Consider the following 17,556-nt stretch of genomic DNA (forward strand, 5'->3'; position numbering starts at 1 on the left):
ATGACGTTTATCCAGCTGTTCTACTTACGCCAGTATTTATTAATAGTCAATTCAAATGAGACATAATTTTTAATCTTTCTCTATAAGTATAAAAAAAATTTTTAATTATAGTTAAACCATAATTTCCTTTTATTTAACAATTCTTTATAAAAATTTACTGAAATAATGAATAATTATATAATGCAGTGTTGTAGTTAATGAATATGACGTTTATCCAGCTGTTCTACTTACGCCAGTATTTATTAATTGTTAATTCAAATGAGATATCATTTTTAATCTCTCTCTATAAGTAAAAAAATAATTTAAATTATAGTTAAACTATAATTTCCTTCTTTTTTTTTAAATTCTTTATAAACAATTACAGAAATAATGAATAATTATATAATGCAGTGTTGTAGTTAATGAATATGACGTTTATCCGGCTGTTCTACTTACGCCAGTATTTATTAATTGTCAATTCAAATGAGTCATAATTTTTAATCTCTCTCTATAAGTAAAAAAAAATTTTAATTATAGTTAAACTATAATTTCCTTCTTTTTTTAAAAATTCTTTATAAACAATTACAGAAATAATGAATAATTATATAATGCAGTGTTGTTGTTAATGAATATGACGTTTATCCAGCTGTTCTACTTACGCCAGTATTTATTAATTGTCAATTCAAATGAGATATCATTTTTAATCTGTCTCTATAAGTAAAAAAAATTTTTTAATTATAGTTAAACTATAATTTCCTTCTTTTTTTAAAAAATTCTTTATAAACAATTACAGAAATAATGAATAATTATATAATGCAGTGTTGTAGTTAATGAATATGACGTTTATCCAGCTGTTCTACTTACGCCAGTATTTATTAATTGTCAATTCAAATGAGACATAATTTATAAACTCTCTCGATAAGTATAAAAAAAGTTAATTATAGTAGAATTATAATTTTTTTAATTTTTGATTAAACCATTTGGTCGATGTCTATTTCCGATCTAGGTTTTTTGTCAACTAATCGAACTTAGACCAATGCCCTCGAGAGCTTATCAGTGAGAGAAGAATACAGAATGGATGCAAGGCGAAGGCTGAGGCAAGGCCAACGCGGCCGTTCGTTGCTCTAGTTCTATTTATACTGGTCGATATTTCAGTGAGCCTATTCATCCTCACTTTGGGGCGGTTCTTGTTCAAAGGCGAGTGGAGGGCTCCAGGAAGAGATATCTTAAATCTAAATCCTTCTAAAGGCAGGATCAAGGTTCTTGTACATTATGTCTATTTACAAAACATAATCTTCAGAAATCTGTTTATAGACCATCTTTAAGAGATTACGATTTGTTATCACCTCAGAAAATAATCTACACTTGAAAAAAAAAAACATACTAGCCAAATCGATTCAGTTGGATCTTTAGTCAGCACCCTCACACTATCCAAAGGTTCCATGGGAATTTCTGGCTCATTAGTTACGTCATACTGGCTTTATTTCACCATATCTGATTATTGATATTATTAAAGCAAACTATTAATCATATATTGAATCAAAAATTAAGTTTTAAAAGCATTACTGTTAATTGGAAATTAACTGATGCAAGAAACATAAGTAAACCTTTTTGCATTTAAAATGTAGCTATTAAAATAACAAATAAGGAATTTTTAGATAGAAACCTTCAAAGCTTATATCGCTAAAACTTCCTAACAACAGAAAAAGTTCATTATACGCCTGGAATGTAATTCTGAATTATAAATTATAATTTATGGAATAGGTAAGATATTTTAACAAGTTAAGGAACCTCAAGTTAATATTTTTTTTTTTTATAAATTCGTTTTCTATCTAGAGCAATAGATATATACATCAGAAACAACTAGTTTGAATAAAACAATCATAGCTGGCAACACCATAAAGGCAAAAATAAAACAAAATATCAACCATATAGAAAGATTCAAATATACATTTAATAATAGATGTATGTCTGAATGATTTTTCAATTGATTTATGAAATACAACATCCATGTACAGTTCAATACAGTCCAAAGGTTCCATGGAAATTTCTGGATTTTGGTGAAACTCACATCTCTAGGATTAATCCAAGCCAATTGCTCACACATATAAAGCTACTGATACACGAAGCTATCTGTACGTTTAATGTTCCTACAATCTTTTAGAAATACGGATTATAGGCATTGGGACACATGGCAATACGATGCGTCCAACGTTGGAAGGTGTCCATAGCAGTGGCTAAAGTATGCCCAGACTAATAAGACGAAGTCTTTAAATTCACAAATAATAAAATCATCCGATTGACAACTTCTGAGTACAGATCGAAAAAGTGACATGTTTAGTCCTCAGTTAGTTCCATCTTCATGAGATGATATTTTAGCGGGCAATGACCCACGAGGAGACAGTTATTGTTCTCAACTCGTTACGAGCGAAATATAGGTCGCATATTGCCCTATCCGTTGACAAAGTTTAAACTCCATTTTAGTCACTAGAATACAACAATATTCCAAATCAATTCGAGCATTAGTAATAAACCTATATGATAGGGTTCGTTGATATGTAAAAACCTATAGAGTACGAAAATATAGGGACTTCATTCAGATTTAATTCATTATTGGCTGATAATTAAAAAAAATATATATTCTTTTTTTTCTTTTTAATTTATTTCTTTTTTTAAAAATTAAAAACAAAAAAAAATTATTTTCTTATCTTTTTTGCATTATTTCAATCAGAATTCCGGAACAACTCGTGATGTCAAACCTCTAATTCGAGATCAAGACAAAAAAAAAAAAAACTTTCCCACTACTAACATCTTAGCCTTAACTATTGTATTTTACCTGCATTTTTTTTAATTTGCCAATCATTGGGTAAGCGGAAGAACTTGATGAAAGTACTGAATTACTTTCCTAATTTTTAAACGGCTCAAATAAAAATAGACTAGAGGTATTAAAGACATGTCAAATAAAATAGACAATTATTAAATGCAAAATTCAGAGCCCATGTGCGACCGAAAGACAGGAACCAGTTTGATTTATTTTTATCCCCCCTTTTATTGCTCAAATTCAAAACTTTTTCGCGGTATTACGATTTAACAAAAAGATGTTGTTTTTTTCGGCAAAGCTTATTTATTGCTCGAAGCCACTATCAGCTATTAGCTTTGAACAACTCTGATCACTCCTTCGGCACTGCAACATTCATACGATAGTATTTTATCGCTCTTTGTTTTGGTGTCCATATCAGTGTAAGTTTACTGTTATATTATTACCAAAGACTATTATTATTAAAGAATTAATTATCGTTAAGTCGAGAATCAATCCATAAACCTAAATAGGTTGTTTTCACCACTAATCCAAACCAACATGGTGGGAATTAAAGTTGGGATGGCTATATGCCCAAGAACTTTGCTGTTCTCATATGACACCATCGGAGGAGGAGAAGAGACGGTCGGTCCCACAATTTTTTCACAAGAAACTAACCTTTAAGAAAATAAATTAATTGTATTTATAAAGAAATCTGAGAACGCAAAGCAATTAAGTAAATTGTTTTGAGTAAAATTATTTTAAGCGTATTAACTAAATTGGATAGCCCAACTAGATTGGATATATAAATAGCTCATCGGAAATAAGTTTGATAACCATCAACACATTAATATATCATGCATGCATTAGATATACATTGTTAACACATAAAAAACTAAATATTCATGTTTCTTTCAAATGCAAATGTTTGTAAAATTAATAAGTAATTCGAGCCCTGTAAACGAGCGAATGACATTAACTGTGCACTCGGGTATCATTTGTGAATCATTAACGGTTCTTGTTACGATAACAACAACATAAAAAACTTTCTTTATTCTGTTCAAATAGAAAAGAAGCATTCTAAACATCTCAACAAAATCATATATTTATAACAGAATGTAATTAATGAAACATAGTATTAATATTAATAAAATTATAAGATACTAGTTATTTTGTAAACATTGGTGTAAAGTCTTCGAAGTTTATTTTTTATATTGTCACCTCGGCAACAGACTTCAGAGGTTCGTAAAATGTAAACGGTTTAGAATCCAACTAAAAAATAAATAAAAGGAAAATTTTAATTTGATTCATTAACATTCCATTGAAGAATGAATGGATTTTCCTTGTATACTTTTGACAAGGTATATATTCTCACTGGTTATAAAACAATTGACTTTATAAAAAACTATTTTTTTTTAAACAAGGAAATTAGGAAAACCAGTTTTTTGTAACCTGAGGGAAAAAATTGTGTCTCGATCCTGTTTCATAATTGTTTGTGATTGTTGCTAAGGAGCTTCTATAATAATTAATAATCATGTCTGTTCAGGATAAAATGAAGGCGATTCAAACTAATTAATTATTTGAAAAGATTGATGAAAACATTTAGAGGTGCTATATGCAGGATTAAAACAATCCTGACTTATCTGGGATCAACACGGTATTATAGGCGATCTATACTTTATTTGTTTGGATTTTAGGTAAACACTCTCACTTATGTGATTTCCATAAATTCTTCAATAATATAAGAATGTTAAAGGTCAACATAAAATGCGCAGTACCAAATTTCATCGATATAATTAAATATTGAAGATATGTGTTGTGTGTATGTGAACATATTTAAAAGGCAGATATATTTTGTTGTATTGGAGGGGAATTCAATAATCATACAACAACAATAATGTCAATGAAAACATCAACAAGCTCTGATCCACAAGCTAATATTAAGCTGTAGTACATATACTTATTTATATCCCTAGATTAATAACCTTATCTTAAATTAAAGGAAGAATATTTATGGCTTTAAAAGAAAGAATTATTGATGGATTTATGACATTTCTATGAATTTCACAAAGTTTCGTAACTACTATTAACATTCCAATGTGAAGTTGTTTTAATTTTTATCTTATTAATACATCATGATATATTGTTGATATGAAGTAATATTAATATATTAATGCATTTATTTAATTCCTTTTTGTTTTTTAAGTTTAAAGACGTAAAACTTGTTGAGAAAATCATTTCGAAATCCATCTTTCTTCCAATATTACAAAATATATTACTTTATGTGTTTGACGTAAGATGAAGGAACAATGAAACTCAAACTCCTAGAGACGATAGCAAATTATTGGAAAATTAGATAATCAAAATAATCGTTTGCCATATTCCGGATCAGACCTCAAACCCTATAATTATATTTACTCTTATAATGATTCTCTTCTCAAATAATAAATTAAAACTGATATTAACATAATCATTAACCACATTAAGATGATAATAATCATGGATTTCAGACCATTATCACGTCCTAAGGTAACATAAAGCTTTCTAATGACGTCTTTAGTAGGTTTGGTCATTATTATAACGAAAAGATTTGTTATAATGTGTCATTTGAATGTTTGTATGCTGTAAATGGTATAAATTTCATTTATATTATATTATTTTTCATATATTTTGACTTTTTGCTTTCCTCCAGAAAACTATTTAACAATATAGTAATACAATATAGTAAATTTATAATATAGTAATACATCTACTTGATAATCTCAGGTTTATACGAGGGTGGTCTGAAAAGTTTCCGACTACAACGTGGCAGCACTCGTAAATAAAAGCAAGTGAATTTCGTTGTTCGTCTGTTGCCCACCAACGTTTCTGCCATTTTGGACGCGCGGTGTTAATGTAACGGTCGTTAGAGTGAGTTGATGTGAGTGTTTTAGTGAAAATTTGTATTTATTAATTTCAAATTAATATATAATTAATTTTTTAATTAGTCATTAAATATTTGTTTTGAAAGGTAATACGCCTACGCAAATCAAAGATGAGTTGAATTCTGTGTATGAGGACTCTGAACCATCATTTACAACAGTGAAATTTTGGGCAGCTGAATTTAAACGTGGCCTTAAGAGCAGAGGTTATGAACATGTCAAAAGAACGTGTTGGTTACAGATTAAATCAACATTTAGAAAGCTGTCCGCACGTTGGGTGCCGTGTTAGACCGAAATTGTGTATGAATGAGCATTTTCAACGCTCTGTTGGTGTAGTTAAGACGCAATAATAAATAAATCCGAGTTTAGGCGCCGATTAATTACTATAGATGAAACATAGATACACCCGAAACAAAAATACAGTCCAAACAGTGGATTGCAAAGAGGGGACCGGCTCCAAAAAAAGGAAAAACTGTTTCCTAGGCTGGAAAAGTGATGACTGTTTTTTTAGGACTATCATGGAGTTATTTTAATCAACTATCTTCAAAAAAGAAAAACCATTGCAGGAGCATACTACGCATCAATGCTTGACAAGCTGAAGGCAGAGTTTGTGAAAAAACGTCCATTTTTGCAGAAAAAGAAAATCCTCTTTCACCAAAACAACGCACCACCTCAAACCTCAGCGGTTGCCTTGGCGAAAATCTATGAATTACGGTTTGAACTGCTTGACAATCCGCCTTACTCACCAGAACTAGCTCCAAGCGACTTCTTTTTGTTCCCTCATTAAAAAATTGCGCTCGGAGAACAGAGATTTTCTTCAAAAGAAGAGGCGATCACCTTCGTGAACAATTATTTTGCAGAGAAAAACGCCGAGTATTTTTTAGATGGGTTACAGAGTTGGGAGCATCGCTGGGAGAAGTGTGTAGAGTTACATGGATACTATGTTGAAAAATAATTCAGAAAAAATGTCTTGTATTTTTGTTAGGTCGGAAACTTTTCAGACCACCCTTGTAACTACCGAGCGCTAAACTCTCTCATACAAGAAAAAAAAACCTAGTTCGTACAAACTTTACCGTGTCAAAAAAGGTAAAAATGGAATTTCGAGAAAACATATGGCGAAAAATTGAAAATGAACTTCAAGAATAGGAACCTAGCCGACATCGAATGTGAATTTGTTGTTTATTTGTCATTTACCTTTGCATTGAACTGTAATTAGACGCTTAAAATGATTTCCATTTTAGCTCAATATGTTTGTTCCAACGAACAGTTTGACAGAAAACTGGCAGATAGATTTTACATGAGCAGTATAGATTTTGTGCTCTGACCATTTCGATACTAGTTATCAAACTTCCGACATTTCTGTTCTGAATTTTTTGTATTCTGAAGTTGTTGTATTTTGACCAACAAAAAATTCAATTTCATAACCATTTCAGTCGATTAAAACTGTTACTGGGTCAAAGCGATGCTGAAAATCCAATTCTAAACGAGCCATCGTTCGATCAGAACATTAATTCTGAACAAGGTGCAACCAAGTTCAAGATTCATCATTCTTACAGAACTAATATCTCAAACGCTGTATTAAAATTTACACGATTCTTTATCAGCTTAGAGAATGCTTCCGATTTAACAATTAGTAACGCAGCTTCGAATGAAAAAAAAAATTCATTACTGTAACTAACATCGTATCATTACAATCGTAACGAAATTACTCTTTTGGCCGAGAAATACTATTACCTTTTGTATGCATACGTATTAATGGATTATTCTTATAATTCTTCCCAAATGTATTTCATTTTGATATACCAATCATCACCATAACAGTTATTGTAATCAGATTGACACCAGCTATTACCGTAACCACCCGAATTATAAATTTCAAAATATGAAACAGAAAAATAATTTTCATTCAGTCTGACGACTTTGGCTCAATGAGGAAACCATTTTTCATACAAACATTATGAAAATTGCTGATTTTATAGTAATTTTTTTTAAAATTTAAATTATTATGCATTAATCACATGAAATATATAACTGGACTAAACTTACAGCTTATATGTCGGAATTGTCAAAGAGCTCATATGAAATATACAATGTTTACATAAGAAAAGTTAATTTGAAAAAAAAAATTATGAAGCATAAAAAAAAAACTATGAAACAGTGGGTAAGAACTGCCACAGGAAACAGAAAGAAAGGTGTTGAGACCAGGATAAGGGTTGATCATACCAACCTATTTATTTGAAAAACCCTTATAAAAAAAAGAAAGCTAATGGCAATAGTCATAAACAGCTTACACAAACAAGTATATTACCTCTGAAAGATTTAAACGTCAGGACAGGGTTGGAACAACAAATAAAGACAAATTAGAAGAAGGCATAGCAATGAAATAGTTGGTTCTAAGTTATACTAAACTTTTTTTTTTTAAATGTATTAATATTATGAACAAGCTGATACGATGAGAAAAGAACATAGACTATTTAACACAAGTGTAGCAACTAATTAACTTAAAAATTAAATATTATTTTGAAAAAAGTTGCCTCATGCAGTTGTTTCATATACACTACCCAGAAAATAAAATCTTTAATTTTATATAATCTAAATCAGCTCAATATTTTTTTCTTAAACCTAAAATAATTCCTTTGAAACTAAAACTTTAACTTGAAGAAGTTTGTCGGGGGGTGCGGTCAGCAAAGAACAACATAAATAAACAAAACCATATTTATTTATTTTATGCCGACGTTTCGACCTGAGTTTCAGGTCTTCATCAGAGCTATAGAACAAAAGAGATAAAAACAACATTTAGAGTAACATACAATTGAAAAGTTTAACTGTTTAACTGTAAACGTTAAAACTTTAACTGTTATTGTGAGTATTGAATATAAAATCACTGTCCCCAACCTCGGTTTCGATTCCTTATCATCTTTTTCTCTAATGCACTAACTGTGTATGCTTACTGATCTCTGGAAATGAGTCACCAAAATTATCGCTGGAATAGTCGATAAAGCCTTTTTTTTATCCGATATCTTCATCAGCATTACTTAGCAATAGTTGCTAGATAAAGCGCTCTAGATAAATCTGTGACAAGAGCTGTTTAGAATTCATTGCGTGATAAATGGTCAATTAATCGATATTATTAATGGAGAAAACACTGGAATGAACTGGTATGGCACTGATTGAAGCTAAAAGTGTCATATTAGCTAAATAACAAGATCAATGGAACCAATAGGCAGAAAAATAAAACAGAGCTAGATTAAACTCAAACAGTTAAATGGGAGTAGTTGTACTTGTTATTTCAATTTTAGAGATATAGATGTAGGTCATCCGTATATTATGTGAATCTTGTAATGGGGAAAAAAATTAAACTTTTTTAATTCAACTTAATCAGGAATATTAGTATAGATGTACTAAATAACTAAATTCTGAGTTTATTGTCAGTTTTTTACAATTAATAGTTCTTCCAAAGGTAAGCCAGTTTTGTATTCATCCTGAAAGTAAAAAAAAAATAAAACGGCAATTGTCCCAAGACCTTTTGTGAATATGCTGTAGGAGTCCTGGCATTAGCCACCTTCTCCACTAAAGTCCGTGTGGGGTTCTGATGCTCTCTCTCAGTCTCCATTGACTTCCAGTACTAGTAACGTAGCTGGGAGAAAAGCGCTGGGATCTCTTGGAGCTCTGCTATGTCTTCCGCGTGATAAAGCTGAGCTCACAGTTTCCAAGGTTGAATGTAAATATTGTATATAGGCGCGAATATACGTCGGATGTATTTATTTTATTATTTCTTAAACTTAATTGGTATTTAAATTATTTAGTTATACCATTCGTTTTTTGTGCATATTATCATCAATTTTTTTTTTTTTTTACTTTTTAATCTGTGCATATGGTATGAATAAATACGCTAATAATCATTTCCTTCAACTGTAGCAGCTTCTATTATTACTCTTCAATAAAAACAAAAAATAGTAGAATACATACCTGCAAGTGGAGCTCCAATGAGAGTGCCGACACCTTGGCAAAGGAGGGTTAGTCCGTAGGCGGTGGTGAATCTGTCGAGGGGTACCATCTCGACGAGGATAGTGGGGGTGAAGGAGAAGTTGGAGGAGACAAAGAGGCCGAAGAAAGAAGCAGCTGCGACGAGGGCTATCGGGTAAGGCACAGCGGCCGGCATGAGGAGGGTCGCCAGCCCAGTACCTAGCAGGCACCCGCAGTATGTCTTCGTCACGTTCATCCACGGCCGGTCCCCGAACCAGCCCATCGCGATCTGTACAAACCACAATATATCATGAGTAAAAGTCACGATGCATTTGCATAATTTTACACTTCATGGCTCTAGAAAAGAGGTTCCCAATCCACACAAATCTGCGGAATATTGAGCCGGAAATTGAACCACCTGACCCATACTCACTTCAAGTTAGAGTAATGGGGGAGGGGAGCTCCTCCAAAAATATTTGAAAATTAGGTTGCTCAAAAGTGCATTCAAAGTCCGGCAACGTGTTACTGGACCTTCCTTAGGCCCAATCCAATTTGGGCCCGGTCAACCGAGGGGAAACAGCTCAAGAGTTTGTAAAATGGAAGATAAAGTAATATATTAATATAGGTCTGACTATTTCTAGAAATACATTAATAAAATTTGACACAATATTAATTAAAGTGTGAAAACTTTTGCATCCAAAATATTACTTAGTTAGCGCACCATTGCACGTTACGATTATATCATTCGCTTTTACAATGAAATTTGATTTTCTAGCATCATCAAAGAAAAATTAGAACTATTACAAAACACTACCGTTTTCAAAAAAAGGTACATTTTAGTAATATATTTACGTTTTGAAGTAGCCAGGTACTTATTACTATTTTATATTTTTCAAAAATTAATTTCATTTATAATTAGATGGTGATTTATTCTATTATTTATTACTAATTCTATCTCAACTCCTAAGGGTCATTGGTGGATCAAATTTTATTCAATTAGACTGTTAACTATTTATTCTACTTCAGCAGCTAAAATATTTGTCAGTGTTTATGGATGGTATGTAACATAATATTTGAAACATAATGTAACAGTGTTGAGCAAAAAATAATTTTAATTACATTGTAATTTATTTCTAGAATAAATTTTAATATAATTATCAGTATTCGTAATTATGTAACACCAAGATGGCACCAAGAACGGTAATACCACTTAGAAAAAGGTCAAATGGCGCAAACAATTAGCTGAAGTAATGGTAATATTCAAGTAGAAGAAAATTTGACTTGTCATAATCTTTTAAAATAAATCGAAACTTAATTATGATTGTAATAAATGAAATTAGTATTAGTATTTAGATGATTTACGACAGGAACATCTAAAAGTGAATATTAATTAGTTCCCAGACATCTTAAAAACATGTGAAGTTAGCAAGCTAAGACAGAAAAATGAGGGAGACACAACCAGTACTAAAATATCAGTGCCTTGTAACAACAACCAATGCCTTTTAGCTTTCTAGTTTTTTATGTAGAATGTTTTCTGCCTTAGGTTGAACTGCCTGAGGTTTAAAAGGAAAAAAAACAATGATCTCAGAAGTCAGTAACTATTTTTTTTTTCTGGATTTTCTTTTTAGGAAGTTGATTGATTATATTAATAATTAAATTGTTGAGTTGAACAAATTTTCAGTTAGAATATAACTTACTCTATATATTGTGCTTATACAACGTTATGGATATTTGTCATATTTTATCAATTTCCATTTTAAAATCTTGTCATCTATAAAAGGGTATATGAGTCTGCCCAGAATAATTAAGGGGAATAAAAAATGGCGGCTGTTTCAAAACGTTAAAAACAATTAATTTTTCATTCGGAGCTGTATATCTTTAAAACTACCAACTACATTTGAAAACTTAACTACTAAAGTAGTGTAAATTTCCTAAAATGTAAGTCCTAATAGAGCTATTTACGTTCAATATATCCCGAAATATAGCTTTTTAAAAAGCAACATTTCATAAAAAAAATGTACTGAAAGATCAGTAGATAATGAATATATTTTGAGAAATCTAAATCTCAAAAATCATTCGACGTCCACATGTCTTTTAGCACTAAAATTTAAGCTAGTTTAATGAACTATAAAGTAGTTTATGACGTTCATCTTCATACGAGCAGTAGTTTACATGATATTAGCAAAAATAAATTGATTTATAGTAGTTCGGACAAATTTTCAGGTCCAAAATTTATATTCATATGCGAATATCATAAAAACTACTACTCCTTTAAAGATAAACGTTATAGACTGTTTTATATTAAATTTAATTAGCATTAATTTTAGTTCTGACAGACACCTTTACTTCGAATGGTTCCTGAAATTTTTTTCATAAATCAAATTTATTTATCAAGTTTATTAAACTTGCTTTATTTTGAGTGCTTATCTGTACGTCGGATGGTTTTTGAGCTATAGATTTCGCTAAATAAATTCAGTAACTACTAATCTTTCAGTACATTTTTATGAAGTGTTGCTTTTTAAAAAGCTAAATCTCGGGAAATATTGAACGTAAATAGCTAGCTCTATTATGACTCATATATTTGCAAATTTACTCTACTTCAAATATAATTATTTTAGGGTTTCTAGTGGTGTTGGTGGTTTTACAGATATAGAGCTGAGTATGAAAAATTAATTTTGTTTTAACGTTTTGAAACAGCCGCCATTTTTTATGCCTCCTACCAATCTTTGCCAGACTCACCAATTTGGACTACTAATTATACATAGTTTTCATTAATGTAATTAAAAATTAGGGTGAAATAAATGCCTTTTGTTTCTTCACGGCTTTTTTACCACAAGATGGGATTTAGGCATTTGTAATTGTTAACCCAATTGGTGGTATTTGTATTTCGTAATAATTCTTTTTTTTTCGAAATGATATAAAACAAAATTTCATTAAAAAAATAGAAAACAATGCAATGTGATTGATTCGGTGGATAAGTATTTTCTAAACGAGAAACTTGTTATTTAAACACATTTATTGCAGTTTTGAATCTTTTTCTTGAAAATATCTGCAAGAAATGAGACTATATGTTATTATTTTTAATTTTAGTGGACTATTGACTTTAACAAGAGGTCTTTACTGCATAAATTCTCATTGAATTTAACTGTTTGTGCAGATATTTTGCTTCCGTTTGACTTTTTGAAATAAATATTTCTGTTTTTCACTTAAATGTCGAATATTACTACAGATAATCATGTACTCATCATTTCAATCAAGCATGCTTGTATAATACACATAAAATACGATTGAAACAGCGGAACATAATTTGTTTCTAATTAGGCATTCGCTCGTAAAACATGGTAAATGACAAAATTAAAACTTTTACAACGTTATAATGTTTGTTAATTATGATGGTTTACCTTCAACTAGGAGTCACTGACCATAACTTATCAACATTATTCCTTTGAAGAAAACATTAAAAAACTATAAAAAATTAATTCTTCAGGTTTTATGACCGAATACCATAAATCTTCTGATGTCTTAAGTGATTCGAACCCGAAGTCATTGATCCACTCTAAAAATACCCATGCCGTCAGTCACTTACCTCATTTAATGAAGTCTCTAGGTAATGACCATATTACTGAAAGTAATCTTAGATAAACTTATTTTACTTTTTTAATCTTAATGAAATTAAAAGGTCTGAGTATCTATTTACAAACACACATTATTCACCGAATGACCAATACTTAAATATGCTCTAAGTTTTAATCAATTTAAATAAGATTAAATAGGATTATAAGTTAATCTTATTAAGGATTGTTTTGAATAATCTGCAAATTGAACACACAACATTCACTGAATGATGAATGACAACAAAAATTCATCATACATCTGAACTCGAATTATTAATATTCTCTAAGATTTAATTAATTTCATTTAAACTTTAAGGTAATAACCAAAGATATGAAGATGAACTTTTAATACGCAGAAGAACTACATGAAGTATAAATTTTATAATAAATGCTTTATTAAGAATTAATATATAGGAAGATGGTCAGGGTTGCGTTCACTTGTGACCGCAACCCTGACCATCTTCCTATATATCAATTTTTACGGTCAACTATATATACATATATTTATTAAGAATTGTTTGCGCAAATCTAGTCCTTACTAGCTATCTATTAGTATTATTAAATTTAAGATAATCACGAATATAAAGTATTAAAATCTAAATAAAAATAACTCTAAGTAAGAAAACAGGCCGAATATACTAAAATTAAATGTACACAAAAGTTGGAAAATGTCCAATTACGCCGTCTTATTAAAAAAAAAAACTTGTGCTAGGGGCAGTTTGTTTGCCAATATATTCGAATAAGGAATGAGCAAATGGAAACAAATAACATATATGATAAAATATAAAACCTACTAATGTATTATTTTATCATATTTAATACCAAATCATACACTGTAATTGTTAAAGAAGGAAATTAGTATGTAAATAAACTGAACAATGGCAAAAGGTTTATATCCAACTTAGATTATGACCAATAATTAAAGGCTCACTTCGTGAAATTCATTGTCAAATAATAACCTATTATTAACAATGAAAATGGTATTAAAATGAGACAACCTTGGGAAATTATTTAGCAAATTAAATTGCTTACCCGTTACTACAAAAATACAACCATTACATATTTACATAAATATCTAAATATAACTTTATAAAATTATGGATAATTAAATAAATCAATATGACTAAATAAAGGTCAACTAAGCAATAACAGGATCAAGCTGAAATGCTTTAAAAATAAAACGACAAACGTCGGACAATAAATAGTTATAAACTATTTGTTATTTTTTTTTACCGCAACCCTGACCATCTTCTTATTAATAAAATGACAATTATTTGATTCAAACCTAATGGGACCGATCTAGAAGTTAAAAAAGGTAATTTTTCATTTTTTCTTTCTTTAGAGTTTAAAATTTAGATTTAGAGTAGGAAAGATGGATTATTTTTGGAAGCTGATCCGGGTGCGGTAAAGAAAAAAATTCAAATAGTCGTAAAAATATTCAATATGGGCGGACGTTTCGTCCCACGTTACAGGGCCTTATCGTGCTTGCTTGCAATTTGTAAGCGATGATGAAGCCCTGCACCCTGGGGCGAAACGTTGAAACGAAAAAAAATTTTTTTTGTTTGACATCACCCGGACCATTTATTATTGATTATTTTTATTTTCCACCTTCAGTTATTCTACAGATTACCAACCTATCTTATTCCGAGTAGAAAGACCGAAATTCATATCGCGCTTCCGCCATGAAATAAAAGAAAACCCGCCCAAGACCAGATTCAGATCCGGATTAGACGCCGATGCAGACTCGAGAATGCCAAGTTGGTGCCTTAACGCACTCGGATACATTGGCCTCTATTATCATTTTTAATAATTTTATTACAACTTCGAAGTGCGTTAATGAGGTACCTTAAATTTTTCAAGCGAAAAGCGACGTGGCAATTAATGCTTTGAAGAATATATTTAGTCTAATGAGTATTAACTCTTACCCTAGTTTAAAATGTGAAATTCCTACTAATCATTTTTTAATTTATTTATTGATATTTACAACTGCACATAAATACATCAACTAAATTTGAGGAAAACATAATGGTATGGTACAAGCATATAGAGAAACTACCCAATGGTAGCACTTTAAAAAACCTTTTACAATATAAGGTCTCGAGGCCATCTTCTTTTCAGACGCCTCGGAGGATTGTCCGGAATAAAAGAGGAAGCAAGATTAGAAACTAATGGGTTTGAGTGGTTAGGGAGTTTGTAAAGGAAGGATTGATATCTGGTTCGGGCTAGATCGGTTACAAATGGAACATTAAGGTCTTTGTGGATGATTTTATTTGTGACAAAGTAGGGAGCACCAAAGCTCAACTCCATATGGCCAGATTGGCCTTATTACAGTCATGTAGAACAGTCTTTTGTAATGTGTTGGAAGTTTAGACCGTTTGTCTAGTAAGTGCTGTAATAGTCGAAATCGACGTTCAGTTTCCTGTCTTTTCAGTCTTGTGTGAGGATTTTAGGTTAATCGTTTGTCCAAATGTGGTCCAAGGTAGCGGATCTGTTCGACAGGGGTAATAGAAACATTATTAAATGAAACTGTAGGGCAGTCAGTAGGTTTACGACGTAGGGTAAAGGTAATTTGATGGGATTTGTTGGAATTTATTTTAATACTCCAATTACGACACCATTCTTCGAGGGCTGAGATATGGGATTGGAGATTTTGGGATACGATTAATGGGTTATTATTAACAGCGAGCACACATGTGTCATCGGCATACGTGGTGAGGATAGTGTTAGGATTGGTTGGGATGTCTGCTGTATAGATTGTGTAGAGGATGGGACCGAGGATACTCCTATTAATCATAAAATCAAAAACCGTTCAACAAATTTTACTCTCATAAAAATATAATCATTGAACAATAAACATTATAATAAAAAAACAAACAAAAATACATCAATAAATTAAATGCTCTTACCATTCCAAAAGTATTGGCAACACCTATGACGGAGAGTACGGAAGATGCTTGCGTTTCTGTGTAACCATGAGCGGACATGAGCGGGGCGAGGTAGAAGTAAGGGATAATGAACCAGGTGAATAGGAGAATAGTAGATATTGAGTTGAGGAGAAAATGAAGTTCGCAGAACAGGGAGAAATCCATCATTGTTGCGAACAGCTCCGCCAGCTCTTCTCTCCATCCCTAAGGCAAACCAAGCTTTTATGAATTTCAAGCATAATTTGTTAAACAACAAAGAAGAATATACATATTATTTGACATTATAACCAACTTAATATTTATAATGAATATTATATTAAAACAAGACAAAATTGGAAAATAATAATAAACATTAACACATCAAAACAACAACATAAATCGGTTTGCATCTGTAACCAGCTTATGATAACTCACTAATCTGAGCTATCTAATCTTGAATATAATGTGAGAAAACACTCATTCTGCTTTATTATTTTATTTTTATAACCCTTTACAAATACCATGCAGAGGAAAATACTCATTTTTTAGCAACGTATCATTTTAGCAGGAGTATTTCATTTTTTCCGACTACACTACAGACGATGAAGATCTTTGGCCGTGCGATGTGATCTTCGTACAGTCAGTCATTCATTGCTTGCGAAAGTACAGATAGGCTGAGAAAAATCGACCGACGTTGTCATGAACTACGGTTTCCATAGTGCAACATTAAGCAACCTAAAACTTAATAGTCCAAGAGCCCTGAGGGAAGAGAAGAAGTTATTACACTCAATTTTTTATTACTTTAATGAATGCTATATGTAGTTACTAATCAAAGCTGATGATTGCCAATCATAATTGGTTTATGAAAACCTATATCTCAGGAACTAGTAGACGTACAGATGACTATTAGCACCCTAATTAAAGTTGGGATGTACTATGATTTAGATGATAACGTCCACCATCTTAGGAGCAGTCGTTTCCAAGATATTCGCCAAAATTGATTAACGAAATATTGATTTTTACGTCATTTGGGAAAACAATGTTGCTATTGGAAAAACTATCATCGTGAGAGCTATTAAATGAAAGAGCACTTACCAGAGCTCAAAAATTTTTTTTTGAAATAATTTATAATTTTAGCTGAAGGTTTTAAGTTGAGGGTAGTTTTAAGTATATGGAACTCCGAATGAAAAATGGGCTTTTAGCTTTTTCTGGAATGAAATAAATTTCAGTGGCGAGCACCTTGATAATTAAACATTGAATATTAAATAATTCTTCATAAACAATATCTTTTCAAGAAATGGAAGAGTTTGTATTCCATGCCGATAATTGAATGTGATAGTTTGAGAACTTTCCTTCAAACGGTTTCATGCAAAAGA

General features: G+C 31.0%; 1 protein-coding gene across 1 annotated transcript in view; it reads right to left on the reverse strand.

The window, feature by feature from the left end:
- chk (chaski) overlaps positions 1–17,556 on the reverse strand; it is a 79,508-nt gene that overhangs the window by 7,591 nt on the left and 54,361 nt on the right. Inside the window, exons 7-8 of the mRNA XM_014435227.3 lie at positions 16,184–16,405; positions 9,667–9,952 (exon numbers count right to left, since the gene is read on the reverse strand). Of these exons, the coding sequence (XP_014290713.1) occupies positions 9,667–9,952; positions 16,184–16,405 (508 nt within the window). The remainder of the gene's footprint in view (positions 1–9,666; positions 9,953–16,183; positions 16,406–17,556) is intronic.

Source organism: Halyomorpha halys, unplaced genomic scaffold (genome assembly GCF_000696795.3).
Source record: "Halyomorpha halys isolate HHAL.00 unplaced genomic scaffold, Hhal_1.1 Scaffold1539.1, whole genome shotgun sequence".
Lineage (NCBI taxonomy): Eukaryota > Metazoa > Arthropoda > Insecta > Hemiptera > Pentatomidae > Halyomorpha > Halyomorpha halys.